This window comes from Ursus americanus, chromosome 6, assembly GCF_024610735.1.
Source record: "Ursus americanus isolate L20-20 chromosome 6, mUrsAme1.1.p, whole genome shotgun sequence".
In the NCBI taxonomy this organism is placed as follows: domain Eukaryota; kingdom Metazoa; phylum Chordata; class Mammalia; order Carnivora; family Ursidae; genus Ursus; species Ursus americanus.
This window is the reverse complement of record NC_142132.1, coordinates 22,333,107-22,357,065: the sequence shown is the minus strand read 5'-3', so window position 1 is coordinate 22,357,065 and position 23,959 is coordinate 22,333,107. Positions and strand designations below refer to the sequence as shown.

The 23,959-nt window shown below is 44.1% G+C and overlaps 1 protein-coding gene across 4 annotated transcripts in view; it reads right to left on the bottom strand.

The window, feature by feature from the left end:
* Positions 1–23,959, bottom strand: part of SORCS1 (sortilin related VPS10 domain containing receptor 1) — a 483,023-nt gene that overhangs the window by 13,129 nt on the left and 445,935 nt on the right. For all 4 annotated transcript variants that reach the window (XM_045803063.2, XM_087862723.1, XM_045803062.2 and 1 more), the window contains exons 22-24: positions 20,437–20,549; positions 17,602–17,733; positions 8,204–8,303 (exon numbers count right to left, since the gene is read on the bottom strand). In XM_045803063.2, the coding sequence (XP_045659019.2) occupies positions 8,204–8,303; positions 17,602–17,733; positions 20,437–20,549 (345 nt within the window). The remainder of the gene's footprint in view (positions 1–8,203; positions 8,304–17,601; positions 17,734–20,436; positions 20,550–23,959) is intronic.

Here is a 23,959-nt window from a genome sequence, read left to right as displayed (position 1 = left end):
AGGGTAGCAACTGAAGCCCGGAAATATTAATTCTCTAATATCTCTGTGATAATATCTTTTTATTACACCAAGGAAAAAAAAAAAAAAGGAAAGAAATTGAACCAGTCAGCAGCAACCATGGAGGGACAAGATCACACAAGATAACGGTTTTATTAAAAACCCACACATACCCTTGACAAAGGACAGCTTTCCTAAACCCAACAGCTTAAATCAGGTGACTGCTAGACAGACAGGAGGCGGTGAGAGGTTACTATGTATTAAATTTTCTTTTTTATTCAACCTGGAATTTGAGGCTCTTCCTTTGAGAAATATTAACCTGTCACATTTTTTATCATATGTATCCAAAACTTTGGAAGAGCACCCTGATTCTCTAACACATGCAAAACCACAGTGAGAGGCCGATGTATCATTTTCTGCTCACACTACACATTAATAGCATCTAGATAATATAATTTGTTCAACTTTCATAAAACTCATGGCTCTTCAATTACATCTGCCACTAAGATTCTAGTTCACACCTTAATCATGTGCCTCACGGCCACAGCTCTTGGCTGGCCTTGGCCGTTCATCTACATTACGGATACAGTAGATCTCAGATTCAGAGACATGTTCTATTTTTTTTTCCCCTTCCTCCCACTGTCATCTACCCATTCTGCCAACTAGGTTGGCTCCAGATATGCAGAAAAATTAGATTTTAATGTTTATTACTAATTTCCTCCTACATTTAATATCACAGACCCTTCTTTTTTAATGCATGCCTCTATTTTAGTGGATGCCCTGAGCTGTAAATCGGATTTATTGCTGGTGATAGACATGCATGTGCGCACCTCCCCTCGTTATGCAGATGGAGCTGTGTCTGTGCAATGTTCTACTGGAGAGCTTGGTGAGCCTGGGGACAGGCCTGGCTGTATACGCATCATTGGGGGAAATTGTTAAAAATGCAGATTTCCAGGTATCACTCTTTGGGATTCGGATTCAGGGTATGTGCAGGGAGTCCTGAAAAATCTCTATTTTTGTGAAGCTGCCGAAATCATCGCAACATAGAGTGGGGTCAAGAAGAGCTGCTTTATCACTGGGGTAGTCTACACTGGCTTGTATGGAGTCTTTCCAATCATACCTGTTTTGAGGGAAGGATCAGTTTCAGCCCCTCTATGCCTTCTAGGTCCTCTATGGAGCAGCTCCTACCACCTAAATTTCAGTTTATTTATCCAATAAATCACTCCTGTGAAATGCAAATCATCCCCGTAGTGCTGTCGTTTGTAATTTAGCGTGAATCAATCTAGTTAGGTGTTGTGTTTTCCAATAAGATGTCAGTGTTACCCCTTGCTTGCGGCTGAGTAACTTCCACTCTCATGCAGAGCCTTACCTCTTCTACCTCAAAAGAATCGACACATTTTTAAGTTACTTTCCCCCACTCCCACTCTCAAATATAATCACCGAATTTACTCATGACCATGGGTCCTCACAGCAACAAAGATACAGGGTGTGAAGTAGCTTGAAAGATTTGTACCAGCAATTAGGGCTTTGATCTATCCACTATCAGCAGACCCCTCCTACCCAGGAACCTGCTAAAAGGTGGTAAATCAAAGCTCTGAGTTGAATGTGCAGTCTGCTCCTGGGCTTAGTTGAGTTTCAACCTCTAATTTCCAGCCTTGAGTTGGGGTTTTCCACTCCTATGCTTTATGACATCAAATCCAACATGAACCACTAATCTGTGGCAACCATAAAAGAGGCTCCTACTTCTAGGTCTCCACCTCTATCCAATAACCATCTCTTGCCTCTTGTAAAATGCATAAATACTTTGCTGAAAAGAGAAAGGATTATTGACTGTTGCCCAAATTTATTATTTAAAAAATCCTTCCATCTGCCCCTTCTTTCCTTTTCCATATTCATCATACTTGTAATTTCAAGGATGCATTAATGAGAGTCGTCGCATTAGTCTGCGTGCACGATGAATAACAGTTTATAATATAAATGGAGTATCAAATAATGGCAGGTTTGATTTCCCTGAATTTATCCCTCTCTCTTTCCTCGGCTCATAATTTCACCTTCATGAGATACACCAATTAGGAATATTTAAGGATATATATCAAGAGACCCCAAACCAAGCCAAACTATGCATTGTTTTGTACAGAAACCACACAGCACCTTGCCCTGCCTCTGCTCAACATAGCCCGTCAATGCCTCAATACAGCATGCTTGTGTTCTCTTTCTTTGGTGAACTCATAGTCAACATTAAGGCTCATCTTTCTTGAGCCTTCTGCATGGAATATTCTTCATCTTCTTTATGTAGAATTAGTAAAGTTTCATGCAAATCATTTTCGTGCCTCAGGTCGAGCCAGTGTGGAGTGAGGGTCCTAGCTCATCTCACGTCCCCAGATGAACCAGTTTTGAAGGCATAATTGCAAAGTAAGGCACAGAGTTGTGTGAAGAATAAAACGATAATCTGAAACGGACTTCCCCCTTGAGTAAATTCCAAGTTACTAGGGGCAATGAGAAAACTACTGGCATTTCAAGGGTATTTTCTTAACAGTTTAGGCTTGTTTTTCCATAAGTACCTGCAGAGGTCAAATGCTCTGCATCAGATTTGAAGCCTTCCTGAGAGTCTTACTGGAAAAACTCCCCAGGATGAAATCATAGCTCTTAAAATATGGAAGAGTATAGATAAATAAAAACAACATAAACAAACAAAAAATCAAAGGCAGTGTAAAAGTATGGATGAGAGAGAGCTCCAGGGAGATGTCACAAAAGGTGTGAAGAAGGTCTGGTTTGATAAGGTCAGGAGAGTGCAGTCTAAACTGTTGACCCTGAGCTCTGCCATGAAGCGAGGCTGCTCTCCCACGTGGGGAAACACTCCAGCCAGTGGCCAGGGCAGGGAAATAAAGGCTGATAACGCAGACCTTCAGGAATAGCCCTCCTTCTCGCTCCGTCTCTAGGTTCTCTTGTTCCGAGACAAAGAACTCCAATTTTTCTTCGACCTACTTATTTCCCACAATGTGTATATAAACAATTATAATACTTCCCGAAGGGATACCTGACATAAGAAAAACGCTGAGATGCATTTTCCTCAGATGCTTGTTGGATACATGAAGGCAAGGCTCCCCTCACCAGTTGTTTGGTAAAAAAACAGCATGCCGTTGCACAGGTTCACAACGGAATCAACCGAACCCAAAGGTTAATGGAGGGAACGGGATTTCAAATACATCTCTAGTGATTATAGATTGATTATACATCTAATTATTTATAAAACCCATAGTTACTGAGCACCTCATATGTGCAAGTTCTCTGCTGGGTAAATGGTTACCATCATCATTATCATCATCAGACAAACACAGGTTTTAAAAATCCATGTGAGTTCAGAGAAGGGACAGATGACAATAAAAGTAAAAGTAGTAAAAGCACTTTCTTCTAGTAAAGTCTCTAGAAAGACACCATGCAAATGCTGGCATTGAGTTGAGTCTTAAAATACCAAGAGACAGGAAATGGAGAGGGGTGGCAAACTGGGGAGGAATATTCTGCTTGGGAACAGCATGAGCAAAGGTACGCTTCAGTCAAAACACCAGTGTTTCTAGTCCAGGACCCAGCCTGATCGATTTCTACTCCTTTTTCCCACTCTCTGAGCTGTGTAACATCACGGCCTTTGTCCCCTAAACACGGATGCTTCCAGGTCCCAAAAGCCAAAAAGAGCTACTCTGGTCACAGGCCTCCCTCCACTTCTCCTTAGCAGCCTCTCATTCTTGCCCTATTCCCGTGTTATTTCAAATCCCTTTTTTCCACAAAGAGAATTCAGAAACATAGTCATCATGAGTGGCTGAGCTCTCAAGAGGAACTGAAGAGAAAGGGAGCAGCACGGGAATCACTAAGAACAAAACAAGGACTGTGTTCAAAGTTGAGCTCTGGGTAGGCACCAAAGCTAATGAATTCCCGGGTAGAGCACGGGGCGAACGACCCCAATCTGGTCTCTAGTGACAGCCAGACCTAGAAGTGCCTACCTGGTGTTCCCATAAAAGCAAACAGGGAACTGAATTTGAAAAACAAAATAAGGCCAGTAAATTCCTGAAAGGAGACAGCCCTTTTTCCTTGGAGACAAACCAAATTATGCATTGCCTCTCTCACTAGCAGCACACTCTGGCTCAAACATTTTTAAAAGAAGGCTGCCGAACATCTGCTGGGCAATTAATGGACCGCAGCAGCGTGCCGTAATGGTCCCTGGGAAGGTATTAGCAATCCTGCTTAGGAGACATGAAATGTTGCAACAGTGGTCCTTTTCCCTTTATTTATTTATTTATTTATTTATTTACTTACTTATATTTATTTTTTAATTTTTATGTCCTCACACCTGCAGGAGGGATGAAAAGAAGGGAAAGGGAGTGAGGTAGAAGTTCGGCATCAAATACTCTTCACTGTTTCCTCTTTTCCCCATGTACCTTCATTCTTCTCTTCCTAGCCAGCCAAATAGGAGTGTGCTGATTTTTAACTTAATCAAGGGAAGTGTGGCAAGCGTCTCAATCCACTGATCTCCCACCCCGTGTGCCATGTATTCTACGTCTGAAAGAATTCCCTCCACTGTCTTGGTAGACACAATCTACTCCTCTGCGGCAATAGTTTACAACAATCAGATGGCCAGGGCTGAGTTAGGGGCACTCTGAGGGAAATGGATACCTCACATGTTTCACTTCTTCACCAGAGGCACTGAAGAGGGCCCATCTTCACATAAATCTTGTCTTTTGTAGTCAAAGTCAGGCTGAGGAGCGACGCAGCACCCGTGGGTAGGCCCAATTCTACTGCACTAATGAGGAACATGGCAACACTCAACACAGACAAAGGTTCCAATTCCATTATTCTGTCAGCCCTTCATGTCCTCTCCCTTTACTCTCCAACTGGAGCTGACTATTCACATATAAGTCTATATCTGCTGCAGTCACTGAGCCAGTCACGATAGGAAGATCAATAAGGCCAGTTGATCAAGGTTTGGAATTATCCTGCCAAAAGATCCTACTATCCAATCTAACAGAGAAAAGCCTTGAACAACCCACATTGGTTGGAAGTCAAAGACTTTTCTCACTTTCTCCCAATTGCCAAGTCTAACACTGGGGTTTTGCCTCAAACTACTTTCTAATTTTATTCTCTGGATAATCTTGGATTATACTGATCTATGTTGCAGGGCGTCTTCAAATCTCAGCATGTTTACATGAGTTCCCAGGAACATACCTTCCTTTGGCTACCCCCTTCTTCCCAGAGATCTGAGTCCTGCTCCCCAAATTCCCAGCGATGGAATGAACCATGAACATTAATTGGAGAAGTCTTCCAGATCTTCCCAACTTTGCCATCTGGAACTTACACTGGTGGAATTAACCGATCGTGGTTATCGGTCATGGACTTTCCCACAAGGATCCCTTTGGATACCTTTGCTGTATCAGTTTCCCTGGCCAAGCCCTGGCTAAACAAGTTTCAGGGAATTACCACTTTTTTGATCCCTATTTTTCAGCCTGATCCCAGCTCTACCAGTTGCCATTAGAGGAAAGCTTCTTTAAGTAACATTTGAAATAAGGTTTCAAATTCAGCAAGATGTTCTGAACCATCTCTGGAGTGTGATGTGAAAATCAGTTAAATAAAAACCAGGCACATAAAATAACTGATGGAAGAGAAACATGGGAGGAAGCAAAGGTGTGAAATGAAAGTCACCTTCAGAGCTGGAGGAGTGGGGTTAGTTCTCTGCCTAATTTAACCTAGGATGGTCCCCTTTCCAATAGAGGCCCCTGGTAAACAGTAAGGGAGTTTTTTCTAATAAATCAAGCTACACCACAGCAAAGTATGTTGCCTGAAGATAGTGTTCACTTAAAAGCTGTCTAGCTGTAAAGCAAATTTTGCACAACAAAGGATGGACTAGTTGGCCACATCCCTTCAAATCCAGAATTCAATATGGAACATCAGACTCAGGTGTTTTTAACATCTAAACTGAAAGGGAACAAGGAGCTCTAGCTATTGTAGGAGAGGATGGTAAGGTTCAGTCTGCCACCTTAACAGCCTGCATTGTCCAATTAATCAGTAAACCTATTTAATACAATCTCAGGTTTTACTTGCCATTCATTGGGAAAATCTGTCAGTGGCTTGGCTATCAGGATGACTACAGCTGACGCTTCTGTACTTTGTTTTCCGGCACAACCAGCCGTGCGTAATTGTCATGTGTCACCAATGTTCACCAAAGACCAAAGGTCAACCTTTTGGTAGGAAACTACTAATCTAGGTCATCGAAAGCCCTGAGATAAGTTGGCAGCTTTCTTTCATGCCTTAGGCTCAAAGTTTGCTCTCACAGGTTAATTATTCTTTCCGCTCTCACACTTTCTCATTTTCTTCAGGGCATTTTCACCAGCAATACAATTCAGAAAGTAGCCTTTTGTTAATTTGTTCCCCGTGTGGCATTCCCCAGTGATGGAAGCTTCATGAAGGCACAGACTCTATCCTATGCTGAGGACAGAGCTTGGCTCAGAGGAGGCAGGCACTCTAAATGCCTTTTCAATGGATGAATTAGGACGGCAGGCTGGAGAAAACAAAATCAGCCCTCCTCAACCCTCCTTGCTCTTAAGAGTCACCTTCCTCAAGGGATACTCTGAACCCGTCACACCTCCATTCAAACATCTTGATGGCTTCCCAGAGCCACCAAATTAAGCATAAACTGCAGCCTGGCATACCTCCATGCTCCTCTTCCATCCCGTGCTCACAACAGTGACTTTTAAATATTTGTTTTCAAGGCAGTGGGAGTTTTTCTAAACAAAATATTTCATGAAGCCCTAATAAATGAAAAAAAAAAAAAGAGAGAGAGAGAGAGAGAGAGAGAGAGGGGATCCAAAATGAAAAGAGGCCAGCAGCCAGCCTACTTGGCCTTCCTCTAGACCTAGGCACGCCTCCAGAATCTCTAGAAATCCAAAGAATGGAGGTGGGAACTCTGCTCTTTGTCCCCACTTACTCAGCATCCAAAAGCCCTGGAGACTTCCACACTCCTTCCTTGGGGTTTTGGTGCTTGGAATGGTCTCTTGAGGTCAATCCTTTCCATCCTTTCCCCAAGACCACCTTCTCCATGAAGCTCTCCTGTATCATTCTGACTATGCACAATTCTTTTCTGCTTTAAATTTCCTATACAACTTTGATTGTTAATAATAAAAAAAAATAGAAGGGAAATAATAGTTTACTATGTGCCGGGCACTACTCTAAGTGCATTGCCTGAATTAACTTCATCCTCGCACAATACCATGGACATAGGCGCTTAGTGCCATTTTGAAGCCTCCAAGAAGTTAAGTCTCTTCTTAAGGTCTATATGGCAAGTGAGGGAGCTAAGACTGAAACCAACGATCTGGCTGCAGAACTGCAAGATCTAAGTGCTTAAATATATCGCCTCTCTATGTAAGCATTTATTCATTTTACTCATTGAGATACCCACCATTGCCCATTTCCTCACCCCACCACACCACCACGACTGTTACCACCAAATCACAATCAGATTATATTTTTTTGAGGATAAAGACCCTTTCCTGTTAGCCTTTGTATTCCACGCAGCACCAGCACTATACTCTGAAAAAATAACTACTCAATAAATATTGTTAGTTTATTATTAATATAACACAATAATATATATTTCTATACACTTGGAATTAACTGAGTTATCACCGAGATTTCTATATAGCCTTAGTAGGAGGATCCCCCGCCCAACCTTTTCCAGGTGGAGAGACAGAAGCTTAATGATACTACGATCATGCATGACCCACTCAGGGTTTATCTTGGTGATGGCCCCGTGCAACGTCTAAGTCCCAGTTATTTCTACTCACTATCCCAAAACCTAAAGAAAGAAAATTCTTTATAATGTAAATAATTGAAAATAAGGTTTTGCAGAAAGATCAGAAAAAAGTTATTTGTAAGGTTAACTTCATTTTCGAGACTTCTGTTGAGAAGGCACATGCCATCACTTGAGGAGTAAGTATTTAGGTGATTCCCTGACAGTTTTTGCCAGTGACTAACTAGGAAAGTCTCCTTATTCTGCTGTCTTACGGGTCCCCATTAGGGCAAAAACGCTAAGCAAGGGAACCTCCAAAGACTGGGGTTCTTATTTCTCATTAGCGGTGCCATCGTCTCATCTATGCTGAAAAAGCAGATTGGGATCCCCCTTTGCTAGAGCCACCAGCCAGAAGCCAGGGCCCTGGAAACTGACCTGCTGTTAAGTGCGCTGCGTGGACAAGGATTTGGACCCCAGGCTTCAGCTCAAAGTGCACCGAGTTTTGGTTGAGCTTGTGGATCAGCAGTTCTGATACCTGAAAGAAGAAGGGTTACAGTAAGTGCCTCCAAAACTGCCATGCCGACTACAAACAAACGTGCTGAGGAAGATTTACTGTAGCTGCCAAGGTGTCCTAATGTTATACCTGTGAATTCTGTAAATGCGTCTGGTACGATTTTGAGTTTTTATTCCAGGATATGCACACATCATGATTTTTAAAGCGTGACCTGAGTTTACAACCTAATTGCTACAAAATAGGACACACTATTAGTAAATACGAACATTCCTGCCTTAAAAAATTATCCTGTGTTATTCTAGAAAAGTCACCTGTAGTTTTTTGAAAGAGCATTTGTTATACATGAAAACGTAAAAGAAGTAATTATGTACAATTTACACATTCTGGTGAGATTTGTATGCATTTATTTTACTTCTTGATAGTGGACTCCGTTTTATTCCTCTCTGTGCTTCCTTCCTCTTCCCCTAACTGTACCCTGTGGCTTTCACAGAAGAGAGACTTTATGAATATTTATTAAACGGTAAATATAGTTCCACTAAAATAATAAATTATACAGTTGGAACAAACTGTAAGCACCGCCTAAGTGATGCATGGGCTGATCCTTGTTTCCTGCTTGTGGACATGAGCTAAACCACTCCCCAGGCTGACACCCACGTACTGGGCAACCGACGGGATTCTGAGCCATGAAATATTGAACCCCAACAAAGGGCAAAGAACCATGTCCGGGTAGTAACGGCACGAGGACAGCTTTGATAGAAAGGGTAAAACTCTGTTCTGTTCACTTGTTTAAAGTAGAAAATCCAGCTCAATTTTCTTAGCCTTCTGAACAATTTCTGAAACGCTATCAGAGAAAACCACACTCCTATTATTTTTATCTGGATTCCTTACTTTATTTTTAATATTCTCATCAATTTAATATTTTATTTAATATGCTATTTAACTCTAATTAGGTGCTTTCTGACCACCATTTTTTTCCTTATACAAAAGTTCGTCGAGTTTCATTTAGCCTATGAGTTGCCAAAATGACGCCTTTGATTGATCCTTTTATCAGTTAAGCAGGGCCTGATGGCTTTGTTTTGAAGCAGAGAGTCCCTGGCAGACCCCTCTGATGGGTAATGGAACTGGACTGCCCTGCAGATGAACTTCTTTGCTTAACAACAGGAACTTGGGATGACTGTAGGTGACCCACGGTTGAGCACCTGGGATCCAGTGCAAGCTCAGCGTCTCAAATGCTTCCATTTGGCAAACCGGGCAGAAACACAAGGTTGTGACACAATTATGGAGAAAACAACTTTATCCTCTATATAAGGTTCTATATAACTCTTTCTCCTGGGCACTGGGAATCTTCTGGAACGCTCCAGGTTCATAGGAATAGACTTCTAGCACAGACTGTGTGGAATGCTTTTCCTGTGTGATCTCTGAAGTGTTGTAATGTATAGGTTCCTATCCCATCTTATAATTTACTTGGTAAGATCTTTAGGGGAATCTGAAAGGATTTTTAGTAGAGGTCAATCAGCAAGGTTTTTGCTAATGAAACAGGCACACACAGACACACATCCAGAAATGTGTGTGTGTGTGAAATATACACATTTACATACATATGCATATATATGTGTACATATCTACATTTATATTTGCAGAGGAATATTTTAACTCAAATGGGAAAGACTTGTCAGAAGTAATTAATGAACTGCTCTGTTTTGCGGAGTCCATCATGTGGCCAAAACGGAAATATATATTCGCAAGAGAAAGACTTCTCTCTTTCAACCAGTTGAAGTGATATTTATTTCTTATTCCTGAGGATGTTTTCTCCTCAACTGAGAGGTACAAATAACTAAACCAGAAAAAAAAGGTTCATCAGAACAACATATTTCTAATTTATAATCTCCAGGAGAGTTCCTTGTGAAAATAATTAACTTCCTGGATTTGTTTTGGTTTATAACATTGCTTCATTGGATTTAACTGTATCATTTACAAAATTAAGCAGGCTATGCCAAAATAATCTGGTAGCAGAAAGTACGTTTCATGTATTTAACTTGCATCAAAAGACATGCAGTGAAGAACATGTATCTATGGGAAAGAAATTATGCACGGAAACAAAACTAAATGAAATGTACATTGCATACAAGAATAATCTCAATTAGAAGCATGTAATTCTCTACTCAAATAAATGAGTACGAAATTGTTGACAGATTTTCACAATTTTAAATGTTTTCCAAGCCATTTGCAGAATTTATTCTATATTTGTCCATCAGATCATGAGCTGTTATGTATTTTATATATGAAATATACATAAGTATATATCCTATATAATATATATGCATTGAACACTTTATATTGGCAGGTTGCCTATTTCTCACTACTTTTTTTTTTTTTTTAAGATTTTATTTATTTATTTGACAGAGAGACAGCCAGCGAGAGAGGGAACACAAGCAGGGGGCGTAGGAGAGGAAGAAGCAGGCTCCCAGCAGAGGAGCCCGATGTGGGGCTCGATCCCAGAACTCCGGGATCACGCCCTGAGCCGAAGGCAGACGATTAACGACTGAACCACCCAGGCGCCTCTCTCACTACTTTTTTTAACATAGCGTGTCTTGGGTATTAGTGCTAGTATTTCCATGGAAAGGACCATGGAACTTAAAGGACATAATTAAGTTTACCCAGTTAATATTTGAAGAGTTGACACCAGACTTCAGTTTTGTTTGACTCCTAATCCTAAAAACATTTTCCTTGAACCAGCTGACAAAAAGAGAGGGCAAGAGATACGTGGGAAGAGGGCTGACTGAGCAGGTTTAGGAAAAAAAAAAAAAACACGACTGCAGCATTTCATTAATTAAGCTGCAATCTCTTATTCCTCTGTGAGGTGCACTTGTCACATCCGTCCCAGGTCAGCTGCCCAGGACGAGCTGCGCCAACAGGCAACTGCCAACCCTCTCCTCCGGACGGCCACATTCTGCTCACCAGCCAATAGAATTTGTACCGTTTGGGAGAGACTTTGGCTATGCATACAAGGAGTGGAATAAACTGGAATCTGTAGGGCAGGTGGCTGCAGCCTAAATGGGAAGAACAAACTGTTGCATGATAGAGACTAAGTGGGATAATGTGTGACTGCTGGGACACTGAACTTGTTGAAGCCAGTTCAATATATTTATTTTTCTTTCTATCTCCAGTGAAAGTGTGTTGTCTTAGCAAAGTGCACGTATCTTTTGTGCTGTTAGCCCTCTCCTGCTGCTCTCTTGCATAGTCCATTTTCTATTCTCCTTCAGTTAAATAATCATGACCAAAGAAACAACATATTACTCTTGGATCTGCCCATTGGTGGACTTTGCCTGGGATTCCAGTGCAACCCACACTTCCCTTGAAGTACCAGTTAAAAACACAGTGGGGACGCAATAAAAACACTTGGAAAGCTACCATCAACATGGTGTAGTGGGAGGGACCTGCTACAGGGGAAAACACCAATTCTCTTCTGCATCTTCTTCACAAAACATAAAATTTAAGCACAGCAATCAGAACAGGGTAGGTGAGGCTAGAGTAACAGGGTTAAAGGCTCAGAGGTTTCCAACAATGAAGGTGTATTTCTGGCTCACACTTCATACCCACTGTAGGTGGGCAGTGGTGCTGTGTTCGTTATGGTCATACAGGGACACAGGCTGGTGGAGCTGCCCCTTCAAATGTTTGTATTCACAGCACCATGGGAGGGAAAAGGAGACCTCAGGGGTCTCCAACTGGCATTCGAATACTTCCGCTTACAAGGAAAGAAATCACTTCTGCTCCCAACTCATTGGCCAGAATCAGTCACATGATTCTGCCCACAGAAGAGGCACATGGGCACCAGCCTACCACCATGTATCCAGAAGGAAATGAGCTGGAAATAGTCCACAGCAGTGACGGTTGCCACACGAAGAACACATTTATGGCCGAAACAATTTTTAATGAAACCAACTGGAGAAAACACACGTTCAGATTCTAAGAATGAAAAGTGTCAAATATTGAAACATGAAAAAAGAGAAGTTTAAGAACAGAGCAGTTGGTAAATTTATGAAACACATAAGCCAAAGAAGTGGTACAAGGTGAAACTATAGGCGCAAAATGGTCTTTGGCAGATTTACCAATGAGGGCCAAAACACTAATGTTTATCTCTGAAGCTGGCAGGAGGAACGCAAACCCTACTGAACAGAAATCGTATTCCGGGGCCATGTTCAGAGATACGTGCCTGTAATGACCTTGGAGCTGACCCACCAGATCACTCCTGATACTGTTATATGATTAAGGTCCTTTGAAATAGCAGTTGAAAAATCTTCCTTTTGGATTCAACAAAGGAAGAGTTTTCCCAATTCATACAACATAAATTTTGGATTAAATCACGGGGAGGGCAATGAAAACAAACAGTAATTCTAGTTAACACTAGCATACCCAATTCCCTTCTTTCTTAGCACAAAAGAATCGTCTTGATTCAAGTGCCTGAGAAGCTTCCTGGGTGATATAATGAAGGAACGCATTGGCTATATATATTTCCTTCCCCGTATTCCCCATCACCAGCTCTAAATTTGCCTCCCGTGGCCATATTCCTTCCAGTCACACTCTTTCCTAATCTACTTTCAATTATAGTTTCCTGCTTTAATGATCTTCCTCCTGAACTCGAGGGTATTTCTATAATCCAACTCCCCATGTTAAAAAATCTGGACAGGGTAGATTATGTGGGTAATAGTCTGACATTATCAACTATAGTTCATAATGAATCTCTAATTCCTTAAAACACTGCCAATTGACTGTTGCATTTGCAGAGGCACATTTGCTTTCTCTGGATTTTGGATTCTCCATCAGTCAAAGGTATATGGTAAGAGAAACGGGATTTTGGATTCTCTATCAGTCAAAGGTATATGGTAAGAGAAACGGCCAAGGAGGAAATTCAGTGTCGGTGGCTGACATTTTTTTTCATAATCTTTTTGTTTCTTTTAAATGTTTTCATGCCCTTTAAAAATTCTGCATGACAACATGTAGGCTCCCTATCTCCCCAGCACAGTATCACACACAGTCTGGACAGAACATGATGGTCTTTTCTCCCTCCAGGAGAGCCCGATACAAATCTGCTCCCCTCTGAGGACTCAGACAGAAGCAAGGGAGTCCAGGCGGGGGAGGAAGGGGTTGCTCCATACCTGAACAGCTGGGGCAGCGGGATGTGCTATCTCTGATGAGGCCAGCTAAGGGCAAGTGAGCCTTTTCTCACTCCCCAGAGATCTGAAATAAAGACTGGTGGAACCCTCCCAGACAGAGGTCACTTGATTAACCCTGCCCACGTTAGCCTGATAACAGGGTCAAGTACTTCTCAGTGTGAGGAATTTTCAATTTATTTCACAGACAAGATAGCTTGATCTGAGTCAGCATGGCTGCTCCCCTGGGGAAGCTAAGGGAGGAGAGCCAAGAGCCCTTTGCTGGGGCCTCACCCTCATAGTCTTCCGGGCCCATCTGGCCAGGGTCCCACTTCTACCCCTGCTGGGGGTTCTGTGTGGTACGCTTACAAGAAAGGAGCCAGAACATTAAGAGAGGGATAAGGTCAGCCCTTCCCAAGTTCCATCTGGGATTTGGAGTGCAGACCTCGGGGAGGGGGTTCAGGGCACGTGGCGGGAGTTTCCTTCTGTTGTTTGGTTCTGCTCTGCACTCATTTAAAATTTCCATGGAACTTATTACAGAGGGAGTCAGCTACTTTTGTCTGCCTGGTGTTACTTCTCTCTCACCATTTTTCTTTGAGGAACCATGCCCTTCTCCATTCTCTGTCTACTTGATTCTGGAGAGGCTTCCTGAACTCCTGATTGTGGCATAGAAAACATCTGAGTTGTTGGAGCCAGCACTCCGTCCCTCTCACTACAGGAACGAGGTAACTTCGCCCAGGTCGGGCCAGTGAGCACTGTCCACCTCGTGCTCTTGTGGTGCTCTCAGGGGACAGACACTGCTTTTCCGATGGGGCTGATTGGCCTACTAAACAGAAGCTGGGGCCTCCCGTGGCCATCGTTGCCTTCCTGCCCACTGGCTTCATTCTCAGGCAGATTCCCCATGGGGTAACAAAGAAAAGAGATGGAGAAAAAGGGAGAGATAGGGGTATTTGGTGGCATTTTTGAGTGGCTCTCAAGTCACTGAATGAATCCATGCTTGAACCGTATCCTTGGACCTCCCCATTAAATCGGATCATAGCTTCACTGTTTTTGCTTAAACTGGTTTGAATTGGCTAGGTCTCATTGCATCAGGAAAAAAAAAAGATACAAAAACTCAAACAAAACAAAGCATTTCTCATTCATTTCCTGGTGCAGTAGCCTTGGTATTTTCAGGCCCATGGAAGCAAGTGGCATCCAACCCACGTCTGCAGCAGGGCGGAGTGGGGGCCACGGGCTTGAGGTCCTCGCCGAAACACAGCAAGCATCTCATTCTCTTGAAGACCTGTGTCACCTCAGGCAAGTCACTTCTCCATTTTGGGGCCTGAATTCCCTCACCTTAAAGGGACTGAGTCAGAGAGAAGGGTCTAAGAACCCTCTTGGGTTGAAAACGACAGGTTTCCAACGGCAGCCTGTCTCACAGCATCTCGACACGTGGCTCGGTTTGATACGTTCATTTCGTTACTGCACATTTTACATCAGGGTGGAGTATCCACCACGACAAAGACACTCATTTCCTAGGTTCCTGGTTTGGCATTTGCTTGGTTAGAGTCCTAGATAAGGCTGATGCACTTGTAATTTCCTTAAGCAGACGTACAATGCTAGCCTGGTAGCTTGTTTTCCTTCAGGCTGCAAAACCATATGAAAACTCAGATGGAGCTCCCTCACTCCTGCGTAGTCAACTCATGCACATTCCTCCCGTTCCTTCCTGTCCTCGTTCTCTTCTCGATTTTGTATAATTCCATGCAGTCATCTTCTTCTTACTCCCGCCAGCCTCTTGCTTCCAATACATGCCCTTGACGATACCAAAGAGTCTCTTTCACAAGCTTGAACTTCCCTTATGCATTTCCATATATCCTCTTCCTATCCTGAGATAGCCACAAATGTATCCAGAATTTATTTCCACTTACTGAGCATTTACTAGGAGTCAAGTACTTTGCATGTCATTTCTTGAATGTTCTCTCAAACACCCTATGAAATGGGTATTACAGATTGCGTCACTTTGGCTGACTTACATGACTGTCCTAGTCCTAAATTACTTTACCTATAAATAATAGATATAACGGATATTGGAGCTAGAACTAGAAACTTGGTTTGTATTTCTCCACTCCTGTGTTCTTATTTTTTTTTAAAGATTTTATTTGTTTAGTTGAGAAAGAGAGAAGGCACGAGTGGGGGGAGGAGCACAGGGAGAGGGAGAAGCAGATTCCCCACTGAGCGCAGAGCCTGACGTGAGGCTCGATCCCAGGACTCCGAGGTCATGACCTGAGCCGAAGTCAGACCCTTAACTGAGTGAGCCGCCCCGGCGCCCCACTCCTGTGTTCCTTCTAATGAAAAGGCTGGTCTCCCTACAATGTGTGCCAAATGCTTAGTAACACAGCTTTCAAACGTCTGACTCAACGGTTCCTCAATGACACCAGGCGGCCTGAGACACAGTCACTCAGCTCTCAGAATGTTTTTGGAGGGGATGGTTGAATGAGAAAGAGAATGAAGGGAAACAAGAGGTTCAGAGAAAAGAGGCAAAACAAGATACATTCCTACACAAGCAAAAGAAACTTTATAGAACATTCCCCTCTCCTTCCTACATTTCTCAAGAAAACATCTAGAAAATTTGATACTTTTAGGAAAAAAAATGGAAAGTGTAAGACACAGAGATGCCCAGATGATGAGATGCTCAGAGACTGGCTGGCTCTAAGTCTGGACTCTCTTCCACACCTGAAAAGGTTATAATCCGATTTCACGGAAGATCGATACGAATTCCAGAGGAAGAACAACGGCACATGCTCACAGCTCAAGCCCTTAGATACTCAGCTACCTCGCCTTCGGGTTCTCAGAAGGGCTGGGATAAGAAGCAATCTGTTTTCGTTCTCCCACAAAGTTGCAGGTGCAGATAATAATTTGTGGAAAATAATGGGAAGCCAAGTGCCGGGGTCAAGCAGGGTCAGATGCAAATCCCGAAGGACGACCTGCTGTGGGCTCTTCAATATTAATTCACTAGGAGATGGAGCTCACCAGGGCTTTCCAGGAGAGCTCTGTTCTTTACTACTTGCACATGGAGAAAATTACAGAGGTGAGCCTTCTGCCAAGTGAGAAAGTGCAGCTGAAAGGAGAGTGCGTGCTAGGAGGTGGGCCATGCTGTAATTTGGGGTTGTTGTTAATAAGGCTGTCATAGGAGGTTCTCAAGCCATCTTCAAAGACAAGAGATCATGCGACTAGATTATGGGCTCATTCTAAGCAAACTGAAAAACTCCACGTACTGGAGGCGAAAAAAGCCAATATTTATTCAGAGTCTGAGAAGAATCCTATTTTTAATCTTTCTGCCAGAAAGCACTGAGAAACCAAAATCATGCAGTTTCTAACGGGGTAACCAGACCAAGACTGATGATTTTAACAGAATGGATGATGAAGAAGAAGGGAAAGGGGAAGGAGAATGGGAGGAGGAAGAAGATAAAGTAGAAGAAAATATAATAATCATCCTCACTACACAGATTAAAGACTCCTTTGAAGTTAAAGGGAGGAGAGGGGAAAACAGAGATCGAAGGGGGCAGGAGACAGACAGACACACACATACACACCGAGTCTACTACTCCAGAAGGTGGTGGACGTGAAGCAAAGATGGATTTCACACACCAGCAGAGGTGTTCTGGAGCCAATATTACTTCATTTACCATAAACACAAATCAGGTCATCTTAGCATGGTGGTGACCCAGAGGATTCATGGTATGTATAATAAAAGTCATACCTTTTAAGTAAAACAGTATCATGCATTGCATGCCACTTGATTCTAATGACACTCTGTGATGAAAGTCAGAAAAGGAATAAATGGGTTCAACTTCCATGTAGTATTCAGCCACTTGCTTTTTTCCCCACTTACTATCCTGGACAGCTTGTCCCACAGATTTATCTAATTCGCTGTAAGCACTCTGTTCTACAGTGTGGAGATACATTCTGAGGTGGCTAGCCAGGGCCAACAAGAACCACGCGGGCATGTGTGTGGCAGTGAAGCTGTAGGTAGGACCAGCAGATTACGGATGAGACACAGAGGACCACAAACAGCCAGCGCCCTCCCCCTCGAGCCAAGTTCCCTCACAGCTGCCATGCTGGGGGCTCAGGTACCAGCAGGGGCGTGGCTCAGACTTCTGTGCAAGCTGGATGTCACCTGGGGGACTCACCTGCTCCAGGTCCTCTGCCGACCGTTTGTTTTCTCTGGTCAGGTCCTGATAGGGCAAGACAAAGAGCTCAGCGGCGGTGGGTAAGCCGGGGAGCACCGCCACCAGGATGTGCTGGCCTGGGACCCCTGTGGCCTGAGGGAGAGACAGAAGCTCACGTGAGGAAAAGGTGGTGAGGGTGGAGGAGTCCGCGGGCAGGAGGGCAGCGGGAAGACAGCAGGGGTGGGGTGGGCAAGCAAGCAGGCAGGCAGGACGTGAGCCTCCTGGAAAGGGACAGGACCCGGGGCAGGGCAGCTGGAGGAGCCTGTGCCCATGGCACTCCCGGGGGCTAAGATAGTGCTTTCTCCCTGAGGGATGTGCGTGCTGTGTTCTCTCTGCTGGACAGATGGCAGATGCAAGAAGGCTCAACAGGGGCTCCAGGCTGTCTAGGTAGCGCGTGGGGACGTGGAGCTTGGACTTGGGTCTGACCACGAAGTCCTTCTTCAGCAGCGCTCTGCTGCCTCCCATCGCCTGATACTCAGCACACAGTAGCCCTGGTCACAGCTCACGTACTGTTTTATGGGCCTTCCCAATTTTAAACTCAGAGATTGTATCTGAATCATCTCCATCATGTGCAAAAATGTTGATTGAATGACATCTGATTCAAGATTTCATTGTGAAATGTCAACAGAAAAACCCCATTTGATGAGGTCAAGGTAACTGCTTTTATATCACATCCTGTTACACAGTAAAAAGGAAGAAAACTGCAAATAGATTGACCCCAGGTTGTACGTCCTGTAGGGTTTATTCAAGTCTGCTTGACAGTATGGTACCACAGGGCCTAAGGAAGTAGCCAGGTGTAACTACTTATCTCAAAGGCAGGGTGGGCTGCTAGGACCCCGGGGCAGGTCAGCTGTCTCCTGAGGTGGGTAAACAAGGAGCCTTTGAAACTGGAAGGGGTCGAGCCCTCCACCCCATCACACCCTGTCCCGAGTGATGTTGAGCCAAACGGTTTATCCTGTGTTTAGCTGATTATGCTATGCAGCAGCCTGGAAATATTGATGAGCAGTAATTTCTAGCCTTCTGGACAGCTGGTGGAAAAGGCAGAGGCCAGGGGATGTGATCCCGAGACTGTAAATGTGAAGAGAAAGCAGCCTGGAAGACTAGTCACTGCTGAGCTAATGCCTGGTTGATAAATCACCTGGGGGGATCGGGCACCTACCTGGAAGGTCTATAGGGACATGGATCCCTAGAACGCTACGGATGGAAGGAAGGGGGCTGTGGACGCACTGAGGGGTGTAAGTCATCTCTCTAGGACAGCAGAGGAGAGAAACCAGTTGTCACACAGGGACAAACAGCTCCAAGGGCAGAAGGATCTATTCCGGCGGGGCCTGTAGTCTAGTAGGTGCGCCCCCTGGTGGCCATGATGTTTAGCCACACGGAGGTCGTGGATGCTGAGTCATGAAGACGGAGGTGAGGTGGCATTTACACAGAGGTGCGGGAGGTCAGCCCTTCTCCAGCCCACTGCTCCATGTATCCCTGTTTCTCCATGGGAAAAACAAAGGATGGCCGTAGAATGGAGAGATTAGGAAACCACGAGGGTGGTCTGACTCTAGAGTTTGACTTTTAACAGCGTGGCTGTGGTCAGAATACCTGAAGTTTTATGTTCAGTTTCCTGATCTGTAAAATGGGAATGATTATCGTAGCTACGTCATAAGCTACTTCTTTCATGATTAAATGTGCTAAAAAATGCAAAGCACTGAGAAGAGTTTTTGGAATACTGTAAGCGCTAAATCAATATCAACACAGGTAATGGCATGAGGATGGGGAAGGCCAGCCCTTTGCCATCAGGCTGCATGTGAGATCTGTTTTCTGAGCAGGCGGTACCTGAATGCCTTTATCCCACCAGCACTCTGTGTCACGAGGCATCACGTGCTGCGTACAGGAAACAATGTATAAAACACCCTATACTGATTTTCCTGTTAGGCGAAGAAGATGCGTGGAGAGAGAGAGCTCATCTCTGATTTTCTAGGTTTGCGCAGTCAATCTGAGCAGCTCCACGAGCAGATACTCCATTCCTCTCTGTTCACTCATGAAAGTGTGTGCATGCAGGGGGTGATGTGCCTAAAAGAAAGTGTTTTCTCAAACTGTCAGTGATACTTACTCAGGGATAAACCTCACCGCCTCGCTGTTCTCCCAGAAACCACAGGGGGCTGTGTTTCATACGCACAAACCCAGAGCCTGGACTGAGACCCTTCGCTTCAATTCACTACCTTCATCACTTACCAGCTGTGAGACCTAAGAAGTTATTTAACCTCTCTAAACCTCAGTTGCTTTGCCTGCAGAATGAGGACAATGATACCTTCCTCTTGGGGCTGTGGCAGGAGAGACATGCCTTTGAAAGAACAGGGACAGAGACAGATGACGGACCATCACGTGCTGAGTGCTCCTGCCTGCGAGGCTGGAGCTCAGGGCTGCTCTCACTAACTGTATTCTCGCCGTGTCCCTTCAGTACTGGGCACAGGGGCTGATTTTACGCTTCCTAGTGACCTGAGCACGAACCCTGCCATATGAAAAGGATGGTCACAAATTTTCATGTGTTTCTTCTCTAAGCAGAAGAAAAGTTTCACAAGGCGCAAGGACTGTGTGTTTGTTCCCAGTTTCGTCCCCCCACCCAGAGCACCTATGCTGTGTCTGCCCGTGCAGGGATGAGCTATGCAGACAGCGGGTGGTCAGCCTGACTGCCCATGGACTCCAGCTCTTTCCTGGCAGCTCTGGACAAGGGTCCCTCACCATGCAGCTCTTGGAGGACAGACAGAGAATGTGCCCCGGGCAAGAGAAGAAACCATCTGCACTCACTTCCACCAGGGATTTCTTGATGACTCGGCTGATGTCCCTCCTCCACTCGGGGATATCGGGGTTGTAGTCGTCCAGGTTCGGAGAGAAGGACAGGCGAAGGGATCGGAATTCCTCTGGGGATACAACAGTAGGGTGATGACTCAAGTGCAATAGTTTCCTAAAAACTGTTACATATTTTATGTAAAGCCTTAACAAAGGGCCCTTTTCCTCCACACTCGCCAAAAAGAACCTTCTAAAAAGCAAATCTGCTATCCCATTTGGAATCTGCTGTCTCTCCCAGCCCTCATTTTCTAAACCAGAGTCCCAGGTCGGGCCCATGCCTCGCTCCGCAGCCTCTGCCCACTGGTCCCAGCTCTAGACTGAGCACTCAGGACACTTGGAGCCCCAAGTGCCCTGGATGCCCCGAAGGCTTGTGACCCTGGGCCTCCACACACACTATCCCTCCCGCAGAATGCGCATCCTTTCTCTCTGCCAAGCACACGGTATTCAAGCTCTAGTTCGAGCACTTACCGACGGCGTACTCTCCCCCACCATGATTCAATGTTCTTTTTCATGGCACTACTGGGTCTGGCACACACTTTCATTATCATTATATGATATATAATTATTATTATATGATTACATGATTATAACTATTATTATAGTCATTCGGTTGCTATGTTTTGTTTGTATGGAAGTTTTACGTCATGGAATTTTAAACTCCTTAACTCACAGAATTTGTTAATTGTCTCTGTAGCCCCTGAGTTCATCTTGGTCCTCCCGGAAGTAGGATGGGGTTGCAAAAGCAAGGGTCTTAGGAGGAGAAGCTGGGGATGCTGAGGGGCGGGGAGCACTGCAGCACCAAGAGGCCTATGTGACACTTGCAGAAGACAAGGAGGAAGGTGTGGTGACCGTCCTGAAGTGTGAGGAAGGTCTGGCAGGACTATCAGGGAGTCCGTGACTCACGTCAGCAACGGAGGAGTCCCCTGTGTGCCAGGAATGACTGTGCTTTAATATGCCTGTCACACTAGGTCAGTAGCTGCCATCAGCACCTGGGATGCATGGCTTTGGCCCAAGACCGTGATGGGTTTCAGAGCCCAGCCCTGGGGAACTCAGCAGAGTACAAGTCAGGTCATGTCACCGCCCTCAAATCTGCCGGTGGCTCCACATGGCTTTTAGAAACAAAATCGGCTTCTTAACCACGGCCTTCATCGTCCCACGTAACCCAGGGCAGACTTGCTCTGCGGCCTATCTCCATGCTCCTCTGTGCTCCAGGACCCGACCGCACTGGTGCTCCTTCCCGGATGAGCACACTTCCACTTCCCCAGATATGGCACGGTCGGCTCCTTCTCATCATCCTTCAGTCTCTCCCGGGAGAAACTCTGCCACTAGCAACCTGAGTTACCCTCCCTTCTACTACCTCAGACACCCTTCATCATATGACCCTATTTGTCATCTTTGTACTTCTTGCCGCTTAAATTATTTTGTTTTTATTGTCTGTCTCCCACACTGAGACATAAGGTCAATGAGGACAGGGAGACCATGTTCCTGGCCCTGTGGGATGGTACCTAGCTCATGGTAGGTTTCCGATTATTAGCTAGTCATTTAATTAATAAATTTGTTAAATAAATAATTACATAACACTGGAGGCTGTCTGTAATTTATGCATTTACTTATTCAACAAACATTTCTTTCTTGTTTAAAGCATGTCTTCATGTTTCAGTGGAGGCTCCGTGACATCGGTAATGCTGATTATACATTCGGGAAACATAAAAGCCCACTTGCGCATTTCCTAACAATGCTAAAGACTTATCAGACACAGGCTTTGAAGACTCTTAAATTATAAGGGGTGTATTACGGCAGTTAGCCTATTTCAAAGACGTGTTTTTCGCAGCTTGACTATTTTATGAGACACTGGTCACCTATGTGAACACCAGCACTTCAGTTCCGGTGGAGAATAATGAAATGTATCTTAATTAGTAGCATGGTAAATGGGAGACCAAGGAATCAGCCACGGAGTCCTAACTTCTCACTTTAAAGATATAAGTGGATGTCATTTTCACTTTCCCTGAACCTCCTACCCAACTGTAGAAACTTCATCTAGAAGGGAAGCTGTTTATCTGAATAAAAAGAGACAAATAGGAAAACAACGTGGCTCCCTCTGTAATAACTTAGCAAGCTCCGCAGCAGGGCGTAGGGGTGCTTCAGTTTACTCAACTAACAGGAGATGCATGTGGGAGCACTAAAAAAAGGGAAATAAAGTAATAAATAAATAAATACACACACACACAGTTGAGCCTTGAACAATGTGTGGTTTAGGACGCCATCCCTCACCCTGTAGTTGAAAATCACACTTAATTTTTGACTCCCCAAAAGCTTAACTACTAATAGCATACTGTTATCCAGGAGACTTACTGATAACATAGTCAATTAACACATATTTTGTGTGTTACGTTTCGTATACATATTCTAACAATAAAGTAAGCTAAAGAAAATGTTATTAAGAAAATAATAAGGAAGAGAAAATAACATTTGTAGTACTTTGCTGTATTTACCCAAAAAAATCCATATATAAGTGGACCCTTGCAGTTCAAACCTGTGTTATTCAAGGGCCAACTGTGTGTGTGTGTGTGTGTGTGTGTGTGTGTGTGTGTATTTGCAGCTGCTGAAGCAGATGAATTCTACACATTTACATTTTCTTTTTTGTATTTTAAAGCAAACCTGTGCCCTGAAGTAAATTAAAGAAAACAATGCACACTAGATTAACTGGATTTTCTTCCCTGCGGTCTATTTTGTGGCTTTGGGTGGACAGTTTTTCCCCCTGTCAATTTCCCAAATATAATGCCTTCTGCAGTCTGACTGTGAGGGCCTTACTGTTCCCCTCAGCTTAACCAAACTTTAGACAGGTTTCTTCCTGTCTGCAGGCTTCGGACGTCCCTTTACTTAGAGCATTTACTTTAGAAAACCTGCAATTGTAAATTCCTTCTCTGGTTGTTTGAGATACACATCTTCTCCAACCCAGAAATGTCCTTCTCAGGAACCTGGGAGCCATCTCTTTGAAATGTAACCATCAAGAAAGATAGAAAAAGAGTACAGAGTTTCCTCAAAAAATTAAAAATAGAACTGTATCATCCAGGAACTCGGCTCCTGCATATTTACTAGAAGGAAACAAAAGCACCAACTTGAAAAGATATCTGCATCCCCGTGTTCACTGCTGCATTATTTACAAGAGCCAAGATATGGAGATGAACTAATTGTCCGTAGACAGATGAATGGATAACGAAAGCGTGATACAGACATACGATGGAATATTATTCAGCCCTAAAAAAGAAAGAAATCCTGCCATTGGTGACAGCATGGAGGGACGCTAAGGGCCTTGTGCTAAGTGGAGTAAGTCAGACAGAGAAAGACAAATACTGTACGATCTCACTTACATGTGGAATCTAAAAACAAAAACAGAACCTTAGATACAGAGGGTTGGTGGTTGCTAGAGGCAGGGGTTGGAAAAGTGGGCAAAATGGGTGAAGGGGTCAAAAGATACAAA